This window comes from Hemibagrus wyckioides, linkage group LG02 (assembly GCF_019097595.1).
Source record: "Hemibagrus wyckioides isolate EC202008001 linkage group LG02, SWU_Hwy_1.0, whole genome shotgun sequence".
NCBI lineage: Eukaryota > Metazoa > Chordata > Actinopteri > Siluriformes > Bagridae > Hemibagrus > Hemibagrus wyckioides.
The window spans coordinates 3,035,119-3,051,427 of NC_080711.1; the positions used below are offsets into that span (position 1 = coordinate 3,035,119).

General features: G+C 40.9%; 4 protein-coding genes across 5 annotated transcripts in view; all 4 read right to left on the reverse strand.

Moving 5' to 3' along the window:
• Positions 1 to 482: 482 nt before the first annotated feature.
• LOC131342893 (Ig-like V-type domain-containing protein FAM187A) lies at positions 483 to 2,394 on the reverse strand. Its single transcript, XM_058374189.1, has one exon. It carries the CDS (start codon positions 2,178 to 2,180, stop codon positions 945 to 947), a length of 1,236 nt encoding a protein of 411 aa, XP_058230172.1. The 5' UTR covers positions 2,181 to 2,394; the 3' UTR covers positions 483 to 944.
• A 173-nt stretch (positions 2,395 to 2,567) lies between these two features.
• ccdc103 (coiled-coil domain containing 103) lies at positions 2,568 to 5,326 on the reverse strand. The gene is made up of 3 exons (XM_058374202.1): positions 5,056 to 5,326; positions 4,660 to 4,789; positions 2,568 to 3,151 (listed from the first exon to the last, which is right to left on the reverse strand). The coding sequence occupies exons 1-3, from the start codon at positions 5,196 to 5,198 to the stop codon at positions 2,714 to 2,716; spliced, it is 711 nt and encodes a 236-aa protein (XP_058230185.1). The 5' UTR covers positions 5,199 to 5,326; the 3' UTR covers positions 2,568 to 2,713.
• A 2,700-nt stretch (positions 5,327 to 8,026) lies between these two features.
• rpl23 (ribosomal protein L23) lies at positions 8,027 to 12,399 on the reverse strand. The gene is made up of 5 exons (XM_058375124.1): positions 12,281 to 12,399; positions 11,524 to 11,607; positions 9,763 to 9,891; positions 8,421 to 8,534; positions 8,027 to 8,156 (listed from the first exon to the last, which is right to left on the reverse strand). The coding sequence occupies exons 1-5, from the start codon at positions 12,291 to 12,293 to the stop codon at positions 8,074 to 8,076; spliced, it is 423 nt and encodes a 140-aa protein (XP_058231107.1). The 5' UTR covers positions 12,294 to 12,399; the 3' UTR covers positions 8,027 to 8,073.
• Positions 12,400 to 14,282: 1,883 nt separating this feature from the next.
• The window catches only part of si:dkey-283b1.7 (von Willebrand factor C domain-containing protein 2-like), a 2,585-nt gene continuing 558 nt past the window's right edge, over positions 14,283 to 16,309 (reverse strand). The window contains exons 2-3 of one of the 2 annotated variants that reach the window (XM_058418039.1): positions 16,073 to 16,193; positions 14,283 to 15,011 (exon numbers count right to left, since the gene is read on the reverse strand). In XM_058418039.1, coding sequence (XP_058274022.1) covers positions 14,761 to 15,011; positions 16,073 to 16,193 — 372 coding nt within the window. In that variant the 3' untranslated portion in view covers positions 14,283 to 14,760. Of the gene's footprint in view, positions 15,012 to 16,063; positions 16,194 to 16,309 lie in introns of both variants that reach the window. The other variant, XM_058418030.1, reaches the window with a different exon arrangement.

Consider the following 16,309-nt stretch of genomic DNA (forward strand, 5'->3'; position numbering starts at 1 on the left):
CCTTCGGTGCCACGACAGCAGCAAAACCTTTAAGACGTCTCTTCGAATAGAGGAATCGATTCAAATCCGTTCTGGTGAGCTAAAAGAGTGATTCGATTCACTTTAAGGAGGACAGCAAATACAATCGGATCAGACGAGCTCTTATGAAGCTTTCTAAATAGCAGCTAATCTTATAAACTTAATTATTAGTAATTAATTTTGAAGCGAGACGAGCAAAACTGTTTCAAGAGGAGTCGATGTGATTCGATTCTATCAATTGAATCAATACTGCCGATTCATTAAATGCACAACCACAAGTTCAGTTAGCGTTAGTTAATTAATCCTTAATGCTGATGTTTATATTGATATGATTCGATCATGCAAAATTACACACCGAACGCTCAGCTAACTACATCTACAAACCTAAGAAGCTTGTTATGGTTGCTGTAGCTCTCCGAAGATTAATTTACTTTTTTTTATTTTATTCTTTGACGTCCTGTATACAGATTGTTTGAGTCTAACCACTTCTCAGCTTTTAACGAGTTTAAAAATCCGCTAGCTAGCCTACGATCCTGCTTGTGACAGAAATGCACGTGATTAAGCTAAGCTAACACTCTAATATGACATAGAAAATTGAAATATTGTAAATGTTTGTGTTTGTAAAGTGAACGGAAGCTGCGTGTCTCAGTGTGTAGTGAACCTGGTGTACACTATACTGATTCACTACCTAGTGAGCTAGAGATGCAGCCGAAATCCCACTGTAAGAACCATGATTCTTAGCTGCGTGCATTTTTAAAAAGTATATATTCTTTATTAGCGTGCATTTGCAGTGATGTTTCTGAAATCAAGAACTGTTCTGCATGTTGTTTTACATTTTCTTACTGAGCGTCCTGACTAAAGTAGCTTTATCCATTATAAAAAGAAATTCCAGGGCAATAGAAGATTTAAATATAGTTTACTGGATGCTAATTCGAAGCCCTTAGCTCTGTGATCAGGTCGTGGATGAATCGAGCGGTTATGATGAGGAGAAACACGGCGGTGAGGACGGCATAGCACAGAAGGATGACGCTCAAGCCGAAGAGAGACTCCGGGTCGCTGATGCTACGTTGGCGTCCGAGTCTGGTGTACACGCCCAGTCTGATCTCAGCAGTCTTTTTGCCTTGGATCCAGCAGTAGTAGCTTCCTTTGTCTTCCATTCTCACGGGCCTGAAGTGAAGATGGTGACCTAAATCTATAAAGACACGTGCGCCCGGATCCACGGCCTCCATGTACAGAGAGCGATACAGCGGCGTAGAGCCTTTATCCCACGCCACCGCGTCCTGCGGCCTGGCTTTGGGACACAACAGGACAAGATCTGTGTTCGTTTCATGGTTGTGGTAGTAGACCTGAAGCTCTGGAGAAGCCGGATTGTCATACCCGAGGAACTCCAGCAGAGCTTGTCGCTTTGGATTCAGCGGAGGTTTAGGAGGGCAGAAAGTTTCACAACTTCTGACATCAAGTTCTGCCCCATGGTCCACTCCGCTCAAACCGAAGCGCTGAGGAACGGCAGAGGAACCGCATGATGTGACGTTTCTGATCTCTCTGAGGTAGCGCACTTGTAGATATTCACTCATGACATAACAGAGCCCCACTCGGACCTGCTCACCCGGCACGTCGCACCGGTCACACACGGACCAGGACCAGTAGCTGGTAAACACTCGGAAGTGCTCGCTGGGACCAGATTGGAGTTCCACTCGTTGTCTGATATTCCAGGGAAAAAGAACATTCCGAGCGACTTGAACGTCTACATCATAGCCGTAGAAGAACTGTCCCGAAGCTGTGCCGCAGACGTAATGCCCGGAGTCGTCCTGCTGAGCCCTGAAGATCAGCAAGCTGAACAAACGGATGGAAAAGCGCTCGCGCAGGTTCACCTCACTTCCCGTTTTGGACGAATCTGTGATGGCCGTACCCGAGAAGTCGGTCAGGACCTTGGCGTCGTCGGGGCCGAGGTGTTTCTGATAGTACCACACCACTGAGAGAATGTCTGCTGGTTTACAGTGACAGGGAAGCTCCACGGTCATGTCAGCCACATAGGCTGCGTTATCGAACACCAGGAACGCAGGACACGAGCGGGAGGTGAAGATGTCCTCCTTGTCCTCAGGAGTCTGATATGCGCTCAGGAAGAGAGGACAGAGAGTCAGGAAAAAGAGTTCAGGAGACATGGTTCACTCACAGCCTCTTCAGGAGAAGTGTTTTGATTTGAAGGACTGTAGTGATGTCATCGTGTCACATGACATTCGTTTGGTTCCATCCATCAACTCCTCATGGAACTGGAGCTGATAAAGGAAACCTTCAGAAAAAAACTTTTTTATTTTAATACATATCCATCCAAAAAAATAAAAATCCTGGAATCTCGAGTATTTGAGTGTTTTGAATAAAAACATCATTATTTTTAATGACACATATATAAAATATGTAGATAAATACACAAGTTGAATGTAAATGAAACCTTTATCTAGACATTTTTATTTGTTTTAAACCAAAAAATTTCCAAATGTCTAGAAATACATCGGAATTTTGTTTTAATAATTTTGTAACATAATGTGAATTCAGCATTTGTTTGTTTGTTTGTTTGTTTGTTTGTTTCTGCACATTTTACTGTTGGTTGAATTGTTGCTTTTTAAAAACTCTGGAGGAAAATGAACTGTTTTTAAAATGTTTATTTTTGAACGTTTTTTTTTTTACATTAAACCGTCTATTCTGCATTTCCACAAACTCCATACTTTGCCATCAAATCCCTGATGTTTTCCTCGGCCTGTTCCTCACACGCTGCAGATCCTTCCCTCTGGGTGAGGTTTGGATGAGTCTCCTGCAGGTTGTAGAAGAGACGCTGACACGCTCGTCTCTCGTCTTCGCTGAGCAGAGACACGCCGAGGCCGAAGCGTCCGGTCAGCGAGAGTCCCTGCAGCACTCCGGTCACCCCCACCTCGTCCCCGGGACGGAAACACTCGCTCAGGACCAACAGGAACTCGCCCAGGAGCCCGAAGCTCACCTCAGTGTGGAAGATCTTCCTCAGGTTGTCTCCTCCCAGTCTGAGCAGGAGAGCGTATTTCTCCACGGAGCGGCCCCGGAACCTGCGCCAGTCTCGACTGAACTCTGACTCGCTGCGAGGCTGTGACTCGCTCAGCACCGACTGCAACAACAAACATCACTTCCTTTATATTCACAAAAACAAAGTGATCAAAATGTACAGAATATAACAGACAAATACACATATTTAACTAGTAATAACATGTCTAAATGTAAATAATTTTGATTATTATTTCAAGTATATTCTTCAAGTATTATATTTTTTATTGTATTATACATGATTTATGCATGATTAATATTTCTAAATTCATAATGCAATTTAGGAGTTATATTTAATATATTATTATTATTATTATTATTATCCAAAAACTATTTTTTATTTACTTTTTTATTTTATTCAATTTTATAATAATAATAATAATAATAATAATGTGAAATAAAAGAAGAAAAAGAAAAGAAACTATTTTTAAATCATTTGTTATTTAATACGTTTTAACATTTTACATGTACAATTTGCGTTCATATATACTCCACAACATTTTTCTAACATTTTCTTAATAATTAGAATCAGAATTATTGAAGATTTCAGAGTAGAAGATGTTAGAAGATTATTATAGAAGAAGATCTTGAAAGAATTGTTTAACATAATTCATATTTATAATAAAATGAAATAATATGTATTTATATAATAGTGATTAAGAATATTTATTTATATTTATATAATAGAGATATCAGTATCAGGATGATAGCAGGGAAAAAATTGGATGATCAGAGATCTGAGATATCGCAGCCTGAAACAAATGATTATGTATGAAGAGATTTTATTTTTCTTTTCTCTTATTTAGATTAATATTTTACACTCCTGAGTTTAACTTGAAGTGTTTCGCTGTAACATAATATCTGAGGCTTGGTAGTGTTTTTGTCCTTTGAAAATATATATAATATTTATATATAATATATAATATTTAATATTTCATTTATTTTTCATTTATATTTATCTTCCTTGTTATCTGAAGCAAAGCAGTCTCTGGCAAAAGAATTTGCTTCGGAAATAAGAGTTCAGCCATAACATTATGACCACCTGTCTAAAATTGTGTTAGTCCCCCTTTTTTCTGCCAAAACAGCCCTGACCCGTCCTGCACTGTGTATTCTGACCCTTTTCTATCAGAACCAGCATTAACTTCTTCAGCAGTTTGATCAGCAGTAGCTCATCTGTTGGATCGGATCACACGGGCCAGCCTTCACTCCCCACGTGCATCAATGAGCCTTGACCGCCCATGACCCTGTCACCGGTTCACCACTGTTCCTTCCTTGGACCACTTTTGATAGATACTGACCACTGCAGACCGGGAACACCCCACAAGAGCTGCAGTTTTGGAGATGCTCTGATCCAGTGGTCAAGCCATCACAATTTGGCCCTTCATCAAACTCAAAGCTCAAATCCTTGTCCATTTTTCCTGCTTCTAACACATCAACTTTGAGGACAAAATGTTGACCTGTTGCCTAATATATCCCACCCACTAACAGGTGCCATGATGAGGAGATCATCAGTCTTATTCACTTCACCTGAGAGTGGTCATAATGTTATGGCTAAGTAGAAATAGACCTGACCTGTAGTGAGTCTGTGCTGGTGTGTTCCAGCTGTGTGTTTATGGCACTGATGGGGTTCCAGGGCTGTTTCCGGGGTGTGTTTTTGTCCTTTTTCTCTAAAGGCTTTAGGTGAGATGCCTGCACAATGTCCCTGGAATACAAAAAGACACAACCGAGGACACTGCATCAATGGTCAGTCTGGATTAAACACCTTTACTAAACACACAAAGCTGCATTAGTTAGTTTGATGAAGCCCCGCCCCCTTTAGGGGTCCAGCTAACCACAAACACATTCTGGACCACACAAGGGTCACAGATACACACTTTAATCAGCACCAAATTACGATTTCTGTGCTTCTCTTACAGTTCATATTTGTGTAATGAATTATATATTATTAAACAAAAACATCTCGGTTACCGGAACTCTTCATAAGTGGCCACTTTTTGGTGAATAGCGCGGAATTTCGCCTCGTTTTCTCTCTGGTATTTTTTATCCGCTTCGATGGCGCGGTCCAGTTCCTTCTCCAGCGCTGAGAAATCAATAATATCGCATTTCTCCATGTTTATTTATTCAGTATTTTTACTTTATTTCTTTTAATTTCCCTTGAAGCGTTGCAGGTAAACTAACTTCTAGCCACGGGCTCGCGCTAGCCTTTATACACGCACGCATGTAACCATGGCAACACGCAAAGCCGCCATTTTGGATTCAACTACATTTAGGCGTCTATTTATTATTATTATTATTTGTTTTCTTATAAATATAAAATCGATGTCATTTTTCTGTGACAGCTTTCCTAGACTTCTTCATTAATACGTGTTGCTGTAATGTTAGTCATTAAAAAATAATAATAATATTATTATTCTGCTCTTTTTACAGTCGCGTACACAGGAGAGTGTAAACAGTGCTTTGGCGCCCCCTGCTGCTGGCTTTATAACATTACTCGTTTTTAATCCGAATCTAATCATATATTAGAACTAATATTACATATTTTATTATTGTATTTTTTTTTAATATTATTAAGTTTAAAAAAATACATTTGTTGCTATTTTTGTTGTTATTTGACGTCTGAAGTATATAATAAATTATCCAGTTCATCAGAATTTAAACATTTAGGGGTAGTGGTAGCTCAAGTGGGTAAGGCTCTGGGTCACTGACCAGACGATCAGGATTCAAGCCCCACCACTGCCAAGCTGCCACTGTTGGGGGCCTTTGAGCAAGGCCCTTAACCCCACCCTGCTCCAGGGGTGCTGTATCATAGCTGACCCTGAGCTCTGACCCCTAACCCCCAAGTATGGGATATGTGAAGAAAGAATTTCACTGTCACAAATAAAGGCTACTTAATGTTGCATACAAAGTATGACATTTCTGATGTTTATTACTTTCAACACATTGTTAGAGCTGGTAAATTGCTGTGGTGTAACAGAAATAATACTTTTATTACACTAATGAACAGCAACCAGGTCATGAAATCACCTCTAAAATCACCTCCTACTGACCACAGGATATTAAACACTGAACCAATCTACCGGTTTGCGACTTTCCATTTTCTCTCCCTCAGCAGTTTGTTTTCTTCTCTTTCTCTCGCTCTCCACTCAGGTTATTGTGTGTAACAATGGTTTGATCGTGTCTGAGCTCTCGATTCCCGAAGCAGGGTTGGGTGATAAAAAAGTTTTGCTGAAGGACACAGAGGCTGAAAGATGGAGGTGATGAAAAGTCGATTAAAATCTGCAAGATGTCAATGAATTTTGTCTGAAAGGCTCGGGAAGTGCAAAACGACTCGAGGAAGAACGTGAGGATGTCAGGGAAATAAAAAGAAAACAAAAGCCATTTTAAACTCCCCCACCTCCACCCATCAGTCATCAGTTTTATGTTAAAGTTGGGAGATTTCCAAATCAAATCAATTAGGAAAGCGAAATAGACTTTTATCACTTTCAGCTATTTCGATTCAGTTTAACTGACTTGCACTGAAACTCTTACACACACTATATTGCCACAAGTTTTGGGACACCCCTCCAAATCATTGAACTCAGGTGTTGTTTTTCAGAGGTTGAGCTCGGCCCCTTAGTTCCAGTGAAAGGAACTCTTAATGCTTCAGCTTCATACCAAGACATTTTGGACAATTTCATGCTTTGTGGGAACAGTTTGGGGATGACCCCTTCCTGTTCCAATTAGAGTCTCTGCTCTAATTCATCCCAAAGGTGTTCTGTGGGGTTGAGGTCAGGACTCTGTGCAGGCCAGTCAAGTTCCTCCACACCAAAATCACTCATCCATGTCTTTATGGACCTTGTTTTGGTCACTGGTGTGCAGTCATGTTGGAACAGGAATCATCCCCAAACTGATCCCACAAAGAGCATGAAATTGTCCAAAAGAAGCTGAAGCATTAAGAGTTCCTTTCACTGGAACTAAGGGGCCGAGCCCAACCCCTGAACTCAATGATTTGGAGGGGTGTCCCAATACTTTTGGCAACATAGTGTAACTTATGTAATAGAAATATTACTGTAACTCATTACTTAAAAAAAAAAAAAAAAAAGCTTTATAACAGATAAAAGGCCTGTGACCAGGTCACTCTTATAAACTGTCACAAATATAAATGTTAATATTGATATCAGTAGGAAATAAAACCATTTTATCTTTACATCATTTCCACCCCCCCAACATGACACTAAATGGATATTATAACCACATTGTATTTTTTTTTTTATATGTCCAAGATATTGAGGAATATGCAAATCCATATTCAAGACATTTTATTGTATATTTTAAGTCTAAATAAATCAAGCTGAGAACACAATCAAACTTTTGTTAAAGGTGCATTAGTTATAGAGATTACTCAAATTTGTCCACCTTGCTGCTGATCGGTCAGTTAAGCAGGTGGAGCCGAATTAGCTATGGATGATTTTTCTTCTTTGAACCCGCCCCCTCTCTCATCCACCTCAGCGAGAACAATCATCTCAGCACTTAAGAGCATAATACCAAACAAAACCTGCAAAATCCTCATGATTTCTGACAAGTGCAGTTACTTTCCTTTAGTCTTCACAAGCACTCGAGTGCTAAACTTGTTAGCAGATCAGAGTAAAAAGGTGTAAAGGGGCGTTTCTTTAAAAAAAAAAAAAAGTAGTTATTTAAATATAAAAATATACATTCTGTACAATGCTTCCAAAAAGGTTCCCTCATCCATGTAGTACTTTTCTAGAGTTCACGGCTTAAACTCGCGTTAATCACGACACTACAGATTTTTCCAGCTTACTCTTTAGTAAAGGGGAAAAAATTAAATTATTTGACTATTGTTCCTTTAATTAAGGCGTGTTCAAACATTAGGACAAAATCTTCAGAATCAGTCTTTATGGTTCTTCAGCAGTTTCTCATCATAATCAGACAGACCCACTGATGGACTTTCAATATTTTTATTGAAAATAAAGCAAGCCAAGTGAGTGCTCAGGCGATGCTCCCGGCGTTTGAAGCAATCCTGGGCCACAGATCTGCACACTCCTTGGCTACAGGTCCTGTGATGGCTGAACCTTTAAGAATAAAAAAAACAAAACAATAAAAACAGTCAGACAGCTGCTACTTATTTTAACTCTAACGTTGTAAGCTATAAAATCAACATTCAGGGTTTTTTGTTCCATCACGGATTGAGATTGTACAGTACTGAATTCATCTCTGCCATCTCACCCAAGAGCGATGGGCTTCACTGTTTCCTTCCACGACAACTCACTCAGCCACTGCGCAGACGAAGCAAGTGCTTTAAGAAGGATGTAGCTATGTATACGGAGCGCACTCACCTTTCATTTCCCCTTTGTTGTTCACTATGACCCCCGCATTGTCTTCGAAATACAGGAACACGCCGTCTTTTCGCCGGTACGACTTCCGCTGTCGTATCACCACCGCCGGATGCACTGAAACACAAAGGGACACGAGAGTGAACACCAAGCAGGGACACACCTGGGATTTTTACTGCATAAATAACTCGAGCATCATACAAACTGCAAACCGAACCCAACGCCAGACTAAAACTGAAAATCTGCACAGCTTTTTATTACAGCAAATATGAACCCGAAAAGATTTAAACCAATCCCCAATTACAAGAATATTTATTTATATATGCATTAAAATCATTGCTTAAACTCAGTGCTGGATATGACAATATAATGATTAATTACCTCACAGAACACCTTTCTATAATATATCAGTGGTTCAGGATTTTTATTTTCTCACCACAATTAAGCCCAAGGTGAACAAAAAACACTAAACTTAATATTGTGAAATGGTCATTTTATCCATCCCGATACACACATCACAAGTTGGATCACTGCTGATTGACATTTTGTTAGCACACCCATGTTTTGATGCATATTGTGCATTACAGAAATGTCTTAGGAAGTGTCAAGATTTTCTCATCACACTCCTTCGCGATCAATACGATAAAATCAATGCTATAAAGACCTGCGAGTCTTCTGTCTGACATAGCATATACAAGTAGTGTTCTGAGGAGTCACACCACAAACATTAAATAAATTGTCTATATTGTTGGTGAACTAACATTATAACCTCTTACGACTGAACACTACAATCGAGTCGTGCCAAAGCTGACAAGTTCCAAGATGGCTGTCCTCAAAGAGCAGAATACTTCACTTTCGTCAGTGTACGATTCTCAGACATTGACATCAAGTCTGCTTGTTTGCTGGCATGAAGTGAGCGGTGCTAGTGGCAAAACTGAGCTTTATGCAAATGAGAAGCAAACTGCTATAGCAAAGGAGTGGACAATATGACCAAAATATTGTATCAGGATTTTTATTTTTTTTTTTAAACATTTATACAATCAGCATCAACAGCAGTGTCGTGTGTAAAAAGCTTGGTACTTTATTTACAACTAAATGTTTTTCTATGCTTTATATACTTAATATTTAACACGGGATTTCTCTACCACAAGAACCTTATTTTTTTTAAAAGCACCACTACACCTTTAAAGGTTCAATACTTTATCAAATCAGCAATAACTGATTTCTGAAAAGCATAGTTTGGGAATTGATTACAATATCCTATGAAGTTGAAGCGGAATTAGATTACGAGTGAGATGATGTGATCTAAGCCATGTTATAAAACGAGCAGCGAGACGAGACGTACCCTTCTTCCTGAGCTCTGGCTTGCCTTTCTTCACAGTGGCCATCACCATGTCACCCACACCTGCGGCAGGAAGCCTGTTCAGACGGCCCTTGATGCCTTTGACGGAGATGATGTACAGGTTCTTGGCACCTGATTTGAAGGAAAAAAAAAACAAAAACATCAGTTACAGATATAGGTCAGCTTGGTAAGAGGACCGGACAGGCAGAAGGACGGAGTAAAGGTGTTCCATCACGGATTGAGATTGTACAGTACTGAATTCATCACTGCCATCTCACCCAAGAGCAATGGGCTTCACTTTTCCCTTCCACGACAACTCACTCGGCCACTGAGCAGACGGAGCAAGTGCTTTAAGAAGGAGTTTGGATGAATCCTAAACAGAGTCCATGAGGAACTGAACCAAAAGTTAGTCTAAAATTCCTCAACACCAATAAACAAAATAAACCTGTACTATTATAACCACTTTTATTCATTCCATAACATTAAAAAGTCAATGATCCTGTGATATCCATGTTTTTTTTGTTTTGTTTTTTTAAATGACAATTTCATACAGTGTAATTCAAACACACCCCCACCCCACCCTGAAAATCATATCAGATGGTCACAAAGTGAGCAAAGGTTCCCAAAACCTGGAGAACCCTCAGTTCCAAACTCCAGTCCTGAGGATCGCCTGGTTTTTTGTTTTTTTTAGACCCAAATCCAAAAAAAATCCAGATTTCCTAACTCTGGTCCTAAAGAATCCTGGAGAACCCCAGATTTCCCACCATTAGCTCCTAGAGAACCCCAGATTTCCCACCATTAGCTCCTAGAGAACCCCAGATTTCCCAAGACAACTGCAGATGTTTGCCCATCAGCCCCTAGAGAACCCCAAATTACCCAAGACAACTGCACATTTCCACCATCAGCTCCTGAAGAGCCCCAGGTTTCTCCAACTCTAATTCAAGAGAGCCCCAAATTACCCAAGACAACTACATATTTCCACCATCGGCTGCTGGAGAACCCCAGGATCCACCCACTGGTCCTACACGTTAGTATCTACATTAAACAATTTAAACCCACATCATCTCAGGAACACGTCTTAGGAGATCAGCAGCAGGACCAGACTTATGAACTTGTGAGTTACAGCTTTAAAGTGCATCACACCAGCATTATACAACAGACGAAGATGCCTAGCTGCCTGGACACCGCCTGCTAATCAGGAGGAACCTGTTCACGCACCCGTCATCATTAAGAAAGTAAACTACTAAAAATAAACAGATTTTGGACAAATTCTAACCGAGTTCAAGATGACTGTCATCACCATGAAAGTCATCAGTAACGGGTTGTGGCTCATCCACACTGAAACGTCTGAAAAGTCATACGCTCCCTGTTCTGCACACAAGTAACACGCAAGACGCTTCCACATGGCATATATTCACTCTCCAGCCCTTCTTTAAACATTAATACGATACGTCAAGGAAAAGCACAGTACAAAAACACTAAGAGTTTTTTAAACAGACCCACAGTGAGGTGAGTTGCTGCTGCGAATAACACCAGAGTATATAGTTTGCGTATAGAGAATGTATTCTGAATTGGTCACACGACTAAACACATCGTGTCCAAAAGCCTCAGTCTTCACAGTCCACACTGCAAACCTATCCATAAAGGTACGGTTTCGTCGATTAAAAACGCCATCTCTTTGTGGACGCAGGGTCAAAACGGACAGAAAAATACACGTTCTTAAAACTCGAGTGTATTAGTGTGGACATGGCCGGTGTGGGGTACCTGTGTTGTCGGCGCAGTTGATGACCGCTCCCACCGGGAGACCCAGCGAGATGCGGAACTTGGCTCCAGAAGAACCACCACGTCCTGCAAAGAGACACAAAATGGACAATTCTTAAATCCTTCTGAAAAATCACGAGAATCAGAACACAGAGCAACATAGAACCATGTGTACACACACACTCCATTTATGCACATATACCTGTCAGGAACTTTAATCATTAGGGTACACAGGTCCTTATCTGTCCTTAACTAACATCCTGCCTAATATGAGCCTCTTTATATTCAGGAAAAATCATAAAAACAGACATATCTCCCTTTGTGAAAGCTGACATCTTTAATGAATCCTGGCTCCACTATGCAGCAGGATTCGGACATGCTAGCTAGAGCGCGCGCGCAGCTAGCAAGCTTCATCTACCCTACAATACTACATTACTACAATATTTCATAAATTCGACTAAAATATAATCTCTAAAACAAAAAAAAACAAAAAAGACTTAAACACGACAGGCCCGAGTCGTTATATACAAATGCGTGCACGCGCTCAGAAGTGCGCGAGACTCCTCGTGAACAAACCGGAGCCACCATTAGCTGTCCAATGGTACCGATGATTTTATTATAACACATAAAACGCTTTTTCTCTAAATATCCACCAAAACGCAAACTATAACACATCTCAAAACAATAACGAGTCCAAAGAAGAGGTTTAAAAGCCTCCATTGATAAGGATTAAGTCAGATTCCACGGCTGGATTTTTTACCTCTCTTAGACATTGCTGCCGAAAGGGTAAGAGGAAGAAGGGAGAAAGGAACGCTGGGAAATAACGTCACGCGCACCACAGCGATCGACAGTTCCGGTTCAGCAGCCTCATTCTAAGACCCCCTTTTTGTGTAGCCGTCGCGTTCGCCCGAATAAAAAAAAAACATACAAACTTGTCTATCATTTACGAATAAAGTACTAATATTAATCATTCACGACGCAGCTTTTCACTTGAATTTACACTGCATGTAGGCACGGATAGCTAAATAATATTTAAAAGGATTTTGTACTATATATGTACTTGAAACACACAGGCTTTGCTAGCTATGAGTGGAAGCTAATAATAATAAAACAGTACAAAATATCCCAAAATATGGATGAATGCATATAACCTATATATAATCTATCATTCTGAAAAATATTCCACTATTAAATATTTTTTGGTACGAATTATTCTTCATATATTTACAGTGCTAGCATGCTAAACACGGGCGCCGCAAGTTCTTGTTGCTATAGCAACCCATGCAGCATTCAAGTGTAGAGCTGTGTGTCATGTTATTGAGTATAGCAGTGTTTATAATTCGTATTTTATTTTATTTTTTTTTAAATATTATGGAGCTTGAAAGTTGACAAAAATGTCTGGATATGCATTTCATATATCTGAAGCTCCAAACTGAGTCACTTTACTGTAGTGAAATCACAAACTACATGGAACTTTTTCATTTTTACTGTCACTTAGTCACTAGGTTTCCCCCTGAATGCTAACATTGCTAATAACACCTCACTAATCCATGACTATTGTCATTCATTATTAAACCAGTTCTAATAATTAATAATAGTTAATAATTCTCACAGATTCCTTTACATTTTTTAGTTAAGTTAAAAATGGACTAATTACGCCTTTGTCCTGTAGAATGACACGAAAGAAAATGACATTTACGCTGATCAACGTTTCAGACATTAGCCAGTAGCTTCTAGCCAGGAGCCAATACAAATAATAATTATTAAAGAAGGTCTTTTCTCATACTAGATACATGTTCAAAGCATTACAAATAATTCGTATAGGTTGACTATTCAGCAAAGTTGGCTAGCTGTAAGTGTTGTTGTGCTGGGACTGTATAACAGAGAAAGAGGTCAAAAGATCGAGTAATAAAGTGTTTTATTGATAATATTCAGCAAATTCATTTCCAAGTTACATTTTAGTCATGAAAATGCACAGAGCTCTTTGTAATGATGTAGGATATACACTATATTGGCAAAAGTTTTGGGACACCCCTCCAAATCATTGAATTCAGGTGTTGTTTTTCAGGGGTTGGACTCGGCCCCTTAGTTCCAGTGAAAGGAACTCTTAATGCTTCAGCTTCATACCAAGACATTTTGGACAAGTTCATGCTTTCTGGGAACAGTTTGGGGATGACCCCTTCCTGTTCCAACATGACTGCACACCAGTGACCAAAGCAAGGTCCATAAAGACATGGATGAGTGAGTTTGGTGTGGAGGAAGTTGACTGTCCTGACCTCAACCCCATAGAACACCTTTGGGATGAATTAGAGCGGAGACTGTGAGCCAGGCCAAAGTTGAGACGTCTGTCTTTACCTGCACATGAATGTAATATGGAGTTGCCCCGCCCTTTGCAGCTATAACAACTTCAACTCTTCTGGGAAGGCTTTCCACAAGGTTTATGAGTGTGTTTATGGGAATTTTTGACCATTCCTCTAGAAGCACATTTGTGAGGTCAGGCACTGATGTTGGACGAGAAGTTCTGGCTCACAGTCTCCGCTCTAATTCATCCCAAAGGTGTTCTATTGAGGTGCAGGCCAGTCAAGTTCCTCCACACCAAACTCACTCATCCATGTCTTTATGGACCTTGCTTTGGTCACTGGTGTGCAGTCATGTTGGAACAGGAAGGGGTCATCCCCAAACTCTTCAAACAAAGCATGAAATTGTCCAAAATGTCTTGGTATGAAGCTGAAGCATTAAGAGTTCCTTTCACTGGAACTAAGGGGCCGAGCCCAACCCCTGAAAAACAACACCTGAACTCAATGATTTGGAGGGCTGTCCCAAAACTTTTGCCAATATAGTGTAATTCTGTCTCACACAGTACAGGGTCTGAATGACTGATGACTTTCCAGCATCACTCACTATAACCACTAACCTTTTAATGTAAAGTGGTCAGTCACTTTGAGTCTGAGAGATGTAGCGAGTGAAAGCTAACTAGCTAAGTAGAGGTGTATATTAGGTCACACACGTGAACATGTCTCATGAAATTGAAAACTTTTTTCTGGATGTTTAATAAACTACTCAAGTTTGGATTCATCTAAACATCTTTCAGCATGTTGCACCAAGTGTGTAAATGTAAGACGTATCCCAGAATGTAGTCGGTGAACCGGATGTCTTGAGTCTGGAGGGGGTGGAAGAGGTCAGCGTTGGCACTCGGTACAGCGCAGGTTGTGTTTCTCCAGGCCGTGGACGCTCGAGCCATCATGGGATAGCATCCAGCCTGGGCAGGCGCTCTCTCTCTCTCTGCCTCTCTCTCTCCCTCTCTCGCTCCGTCTCCTGCTCCTCCATCTGCTTGAACACGTCTTCGTCTGGCTGCTGGCGCTGTTCGCACGTGGCGTGAGGGTGCGTTTGCCAGGTTCCGTCTCTGTAGGTACAGAAACAGACAGTCCATTCGTCCACTTCCACTCGCTCTCCAGCCGGAATGATGCGATTCCCCGCAAAGCAGTTTGGACCTTTGAGGAAGAGACATGAACATGCTGGTAAAAGAAAACTCACTGCTCCTCAGCAGACATCTGGATCATCCAGTAAGAACATGTGTACCAGGTTACTTCACGCATTTACAAACACATAGCAAAGCGAAAGCACTGACACTGGAGACTCCTTCCATAAACGTTAACCAATTGTCTTCTTAGAAAAAAACATCACCACATTAAAAATCCATCTCCTTGGAATGTCCACTGTACAAATCCATTGTTTCAGTAGTTACTATGGAAACCAAAACATATCATAAGGAGCACATTAACGCTGATGATGTGCAGCTGCGCTACGGTCGGTTATAGAAAAACCGAACCAACACCTTCTGACCAATCAGAATCCGGCATTCTGCACCATGTGAAGAGCCTGGAGCAAAGACGAGCAGTTCAGACATTACTTATCAGAGTTCACTGTAAACACACACACACACACACACACTCACACACACACATACATGCACACACACACAATCTGTTCCACTCGTGCCTTCTGTTGTCATCAGTGCTGCCCCCTCGGCCCTCTGCTCTCCCAGCAGGCCGTGCTCCAGTTTCTATTTCCGGAGAGGAAGGCTGCTAGTGAGCGGTTCATTGAACGGCAACGTTGCATCACCGTTTTTCCACTGCGACACTCAGCACGTAAACAAGAATCACAGCGCCGGACACATCAATGAGCCCCGAGTGACGAGGGAGAGAGAGAGAGAGAGAGAGAGAGAGAGAGGAAGGTGACACAGAGAGAGGAGGCTGACAGAGAGATAGATTAAAAGGCTCACAGAGAGACAGACAGAGACAGAGACAGACAGAAGGACAGACACAGAGAGTGACAGAGACACAGACAGAAGAACAGACACAGAGACAGACAGAAGAACAGACACAGAGGCTGACAGAGAGACAGACAGAAGGATAGACACAGAGACAGACAGAGAGACACACAGAACAAAAAACAGAGACAGAAGGACTAGTGACTGACCACTAATGACTTCCTATACTTGCAACACCAGGATAATGTATATGTGTGTGTGTGTGTTTCTCACCGCTCTTACACACAGGGCAGCAGTGTCTGGGTTCGTATACGGGGTTCACACAGTGCAGAGCTGGACAGTCCGATATGCTGCAATAAACTTCACCACTGGGCTCACAGCGACAGCGCTCACACCGAGATAACTACTCCACACACACACACACACACACACACACAGGAATCGAAATGCACACAGATATCAGTGATCAGTGAAGGAAAGCTTATGGCTACTCTAAAAGTTACTATTGAATTGTAGAAC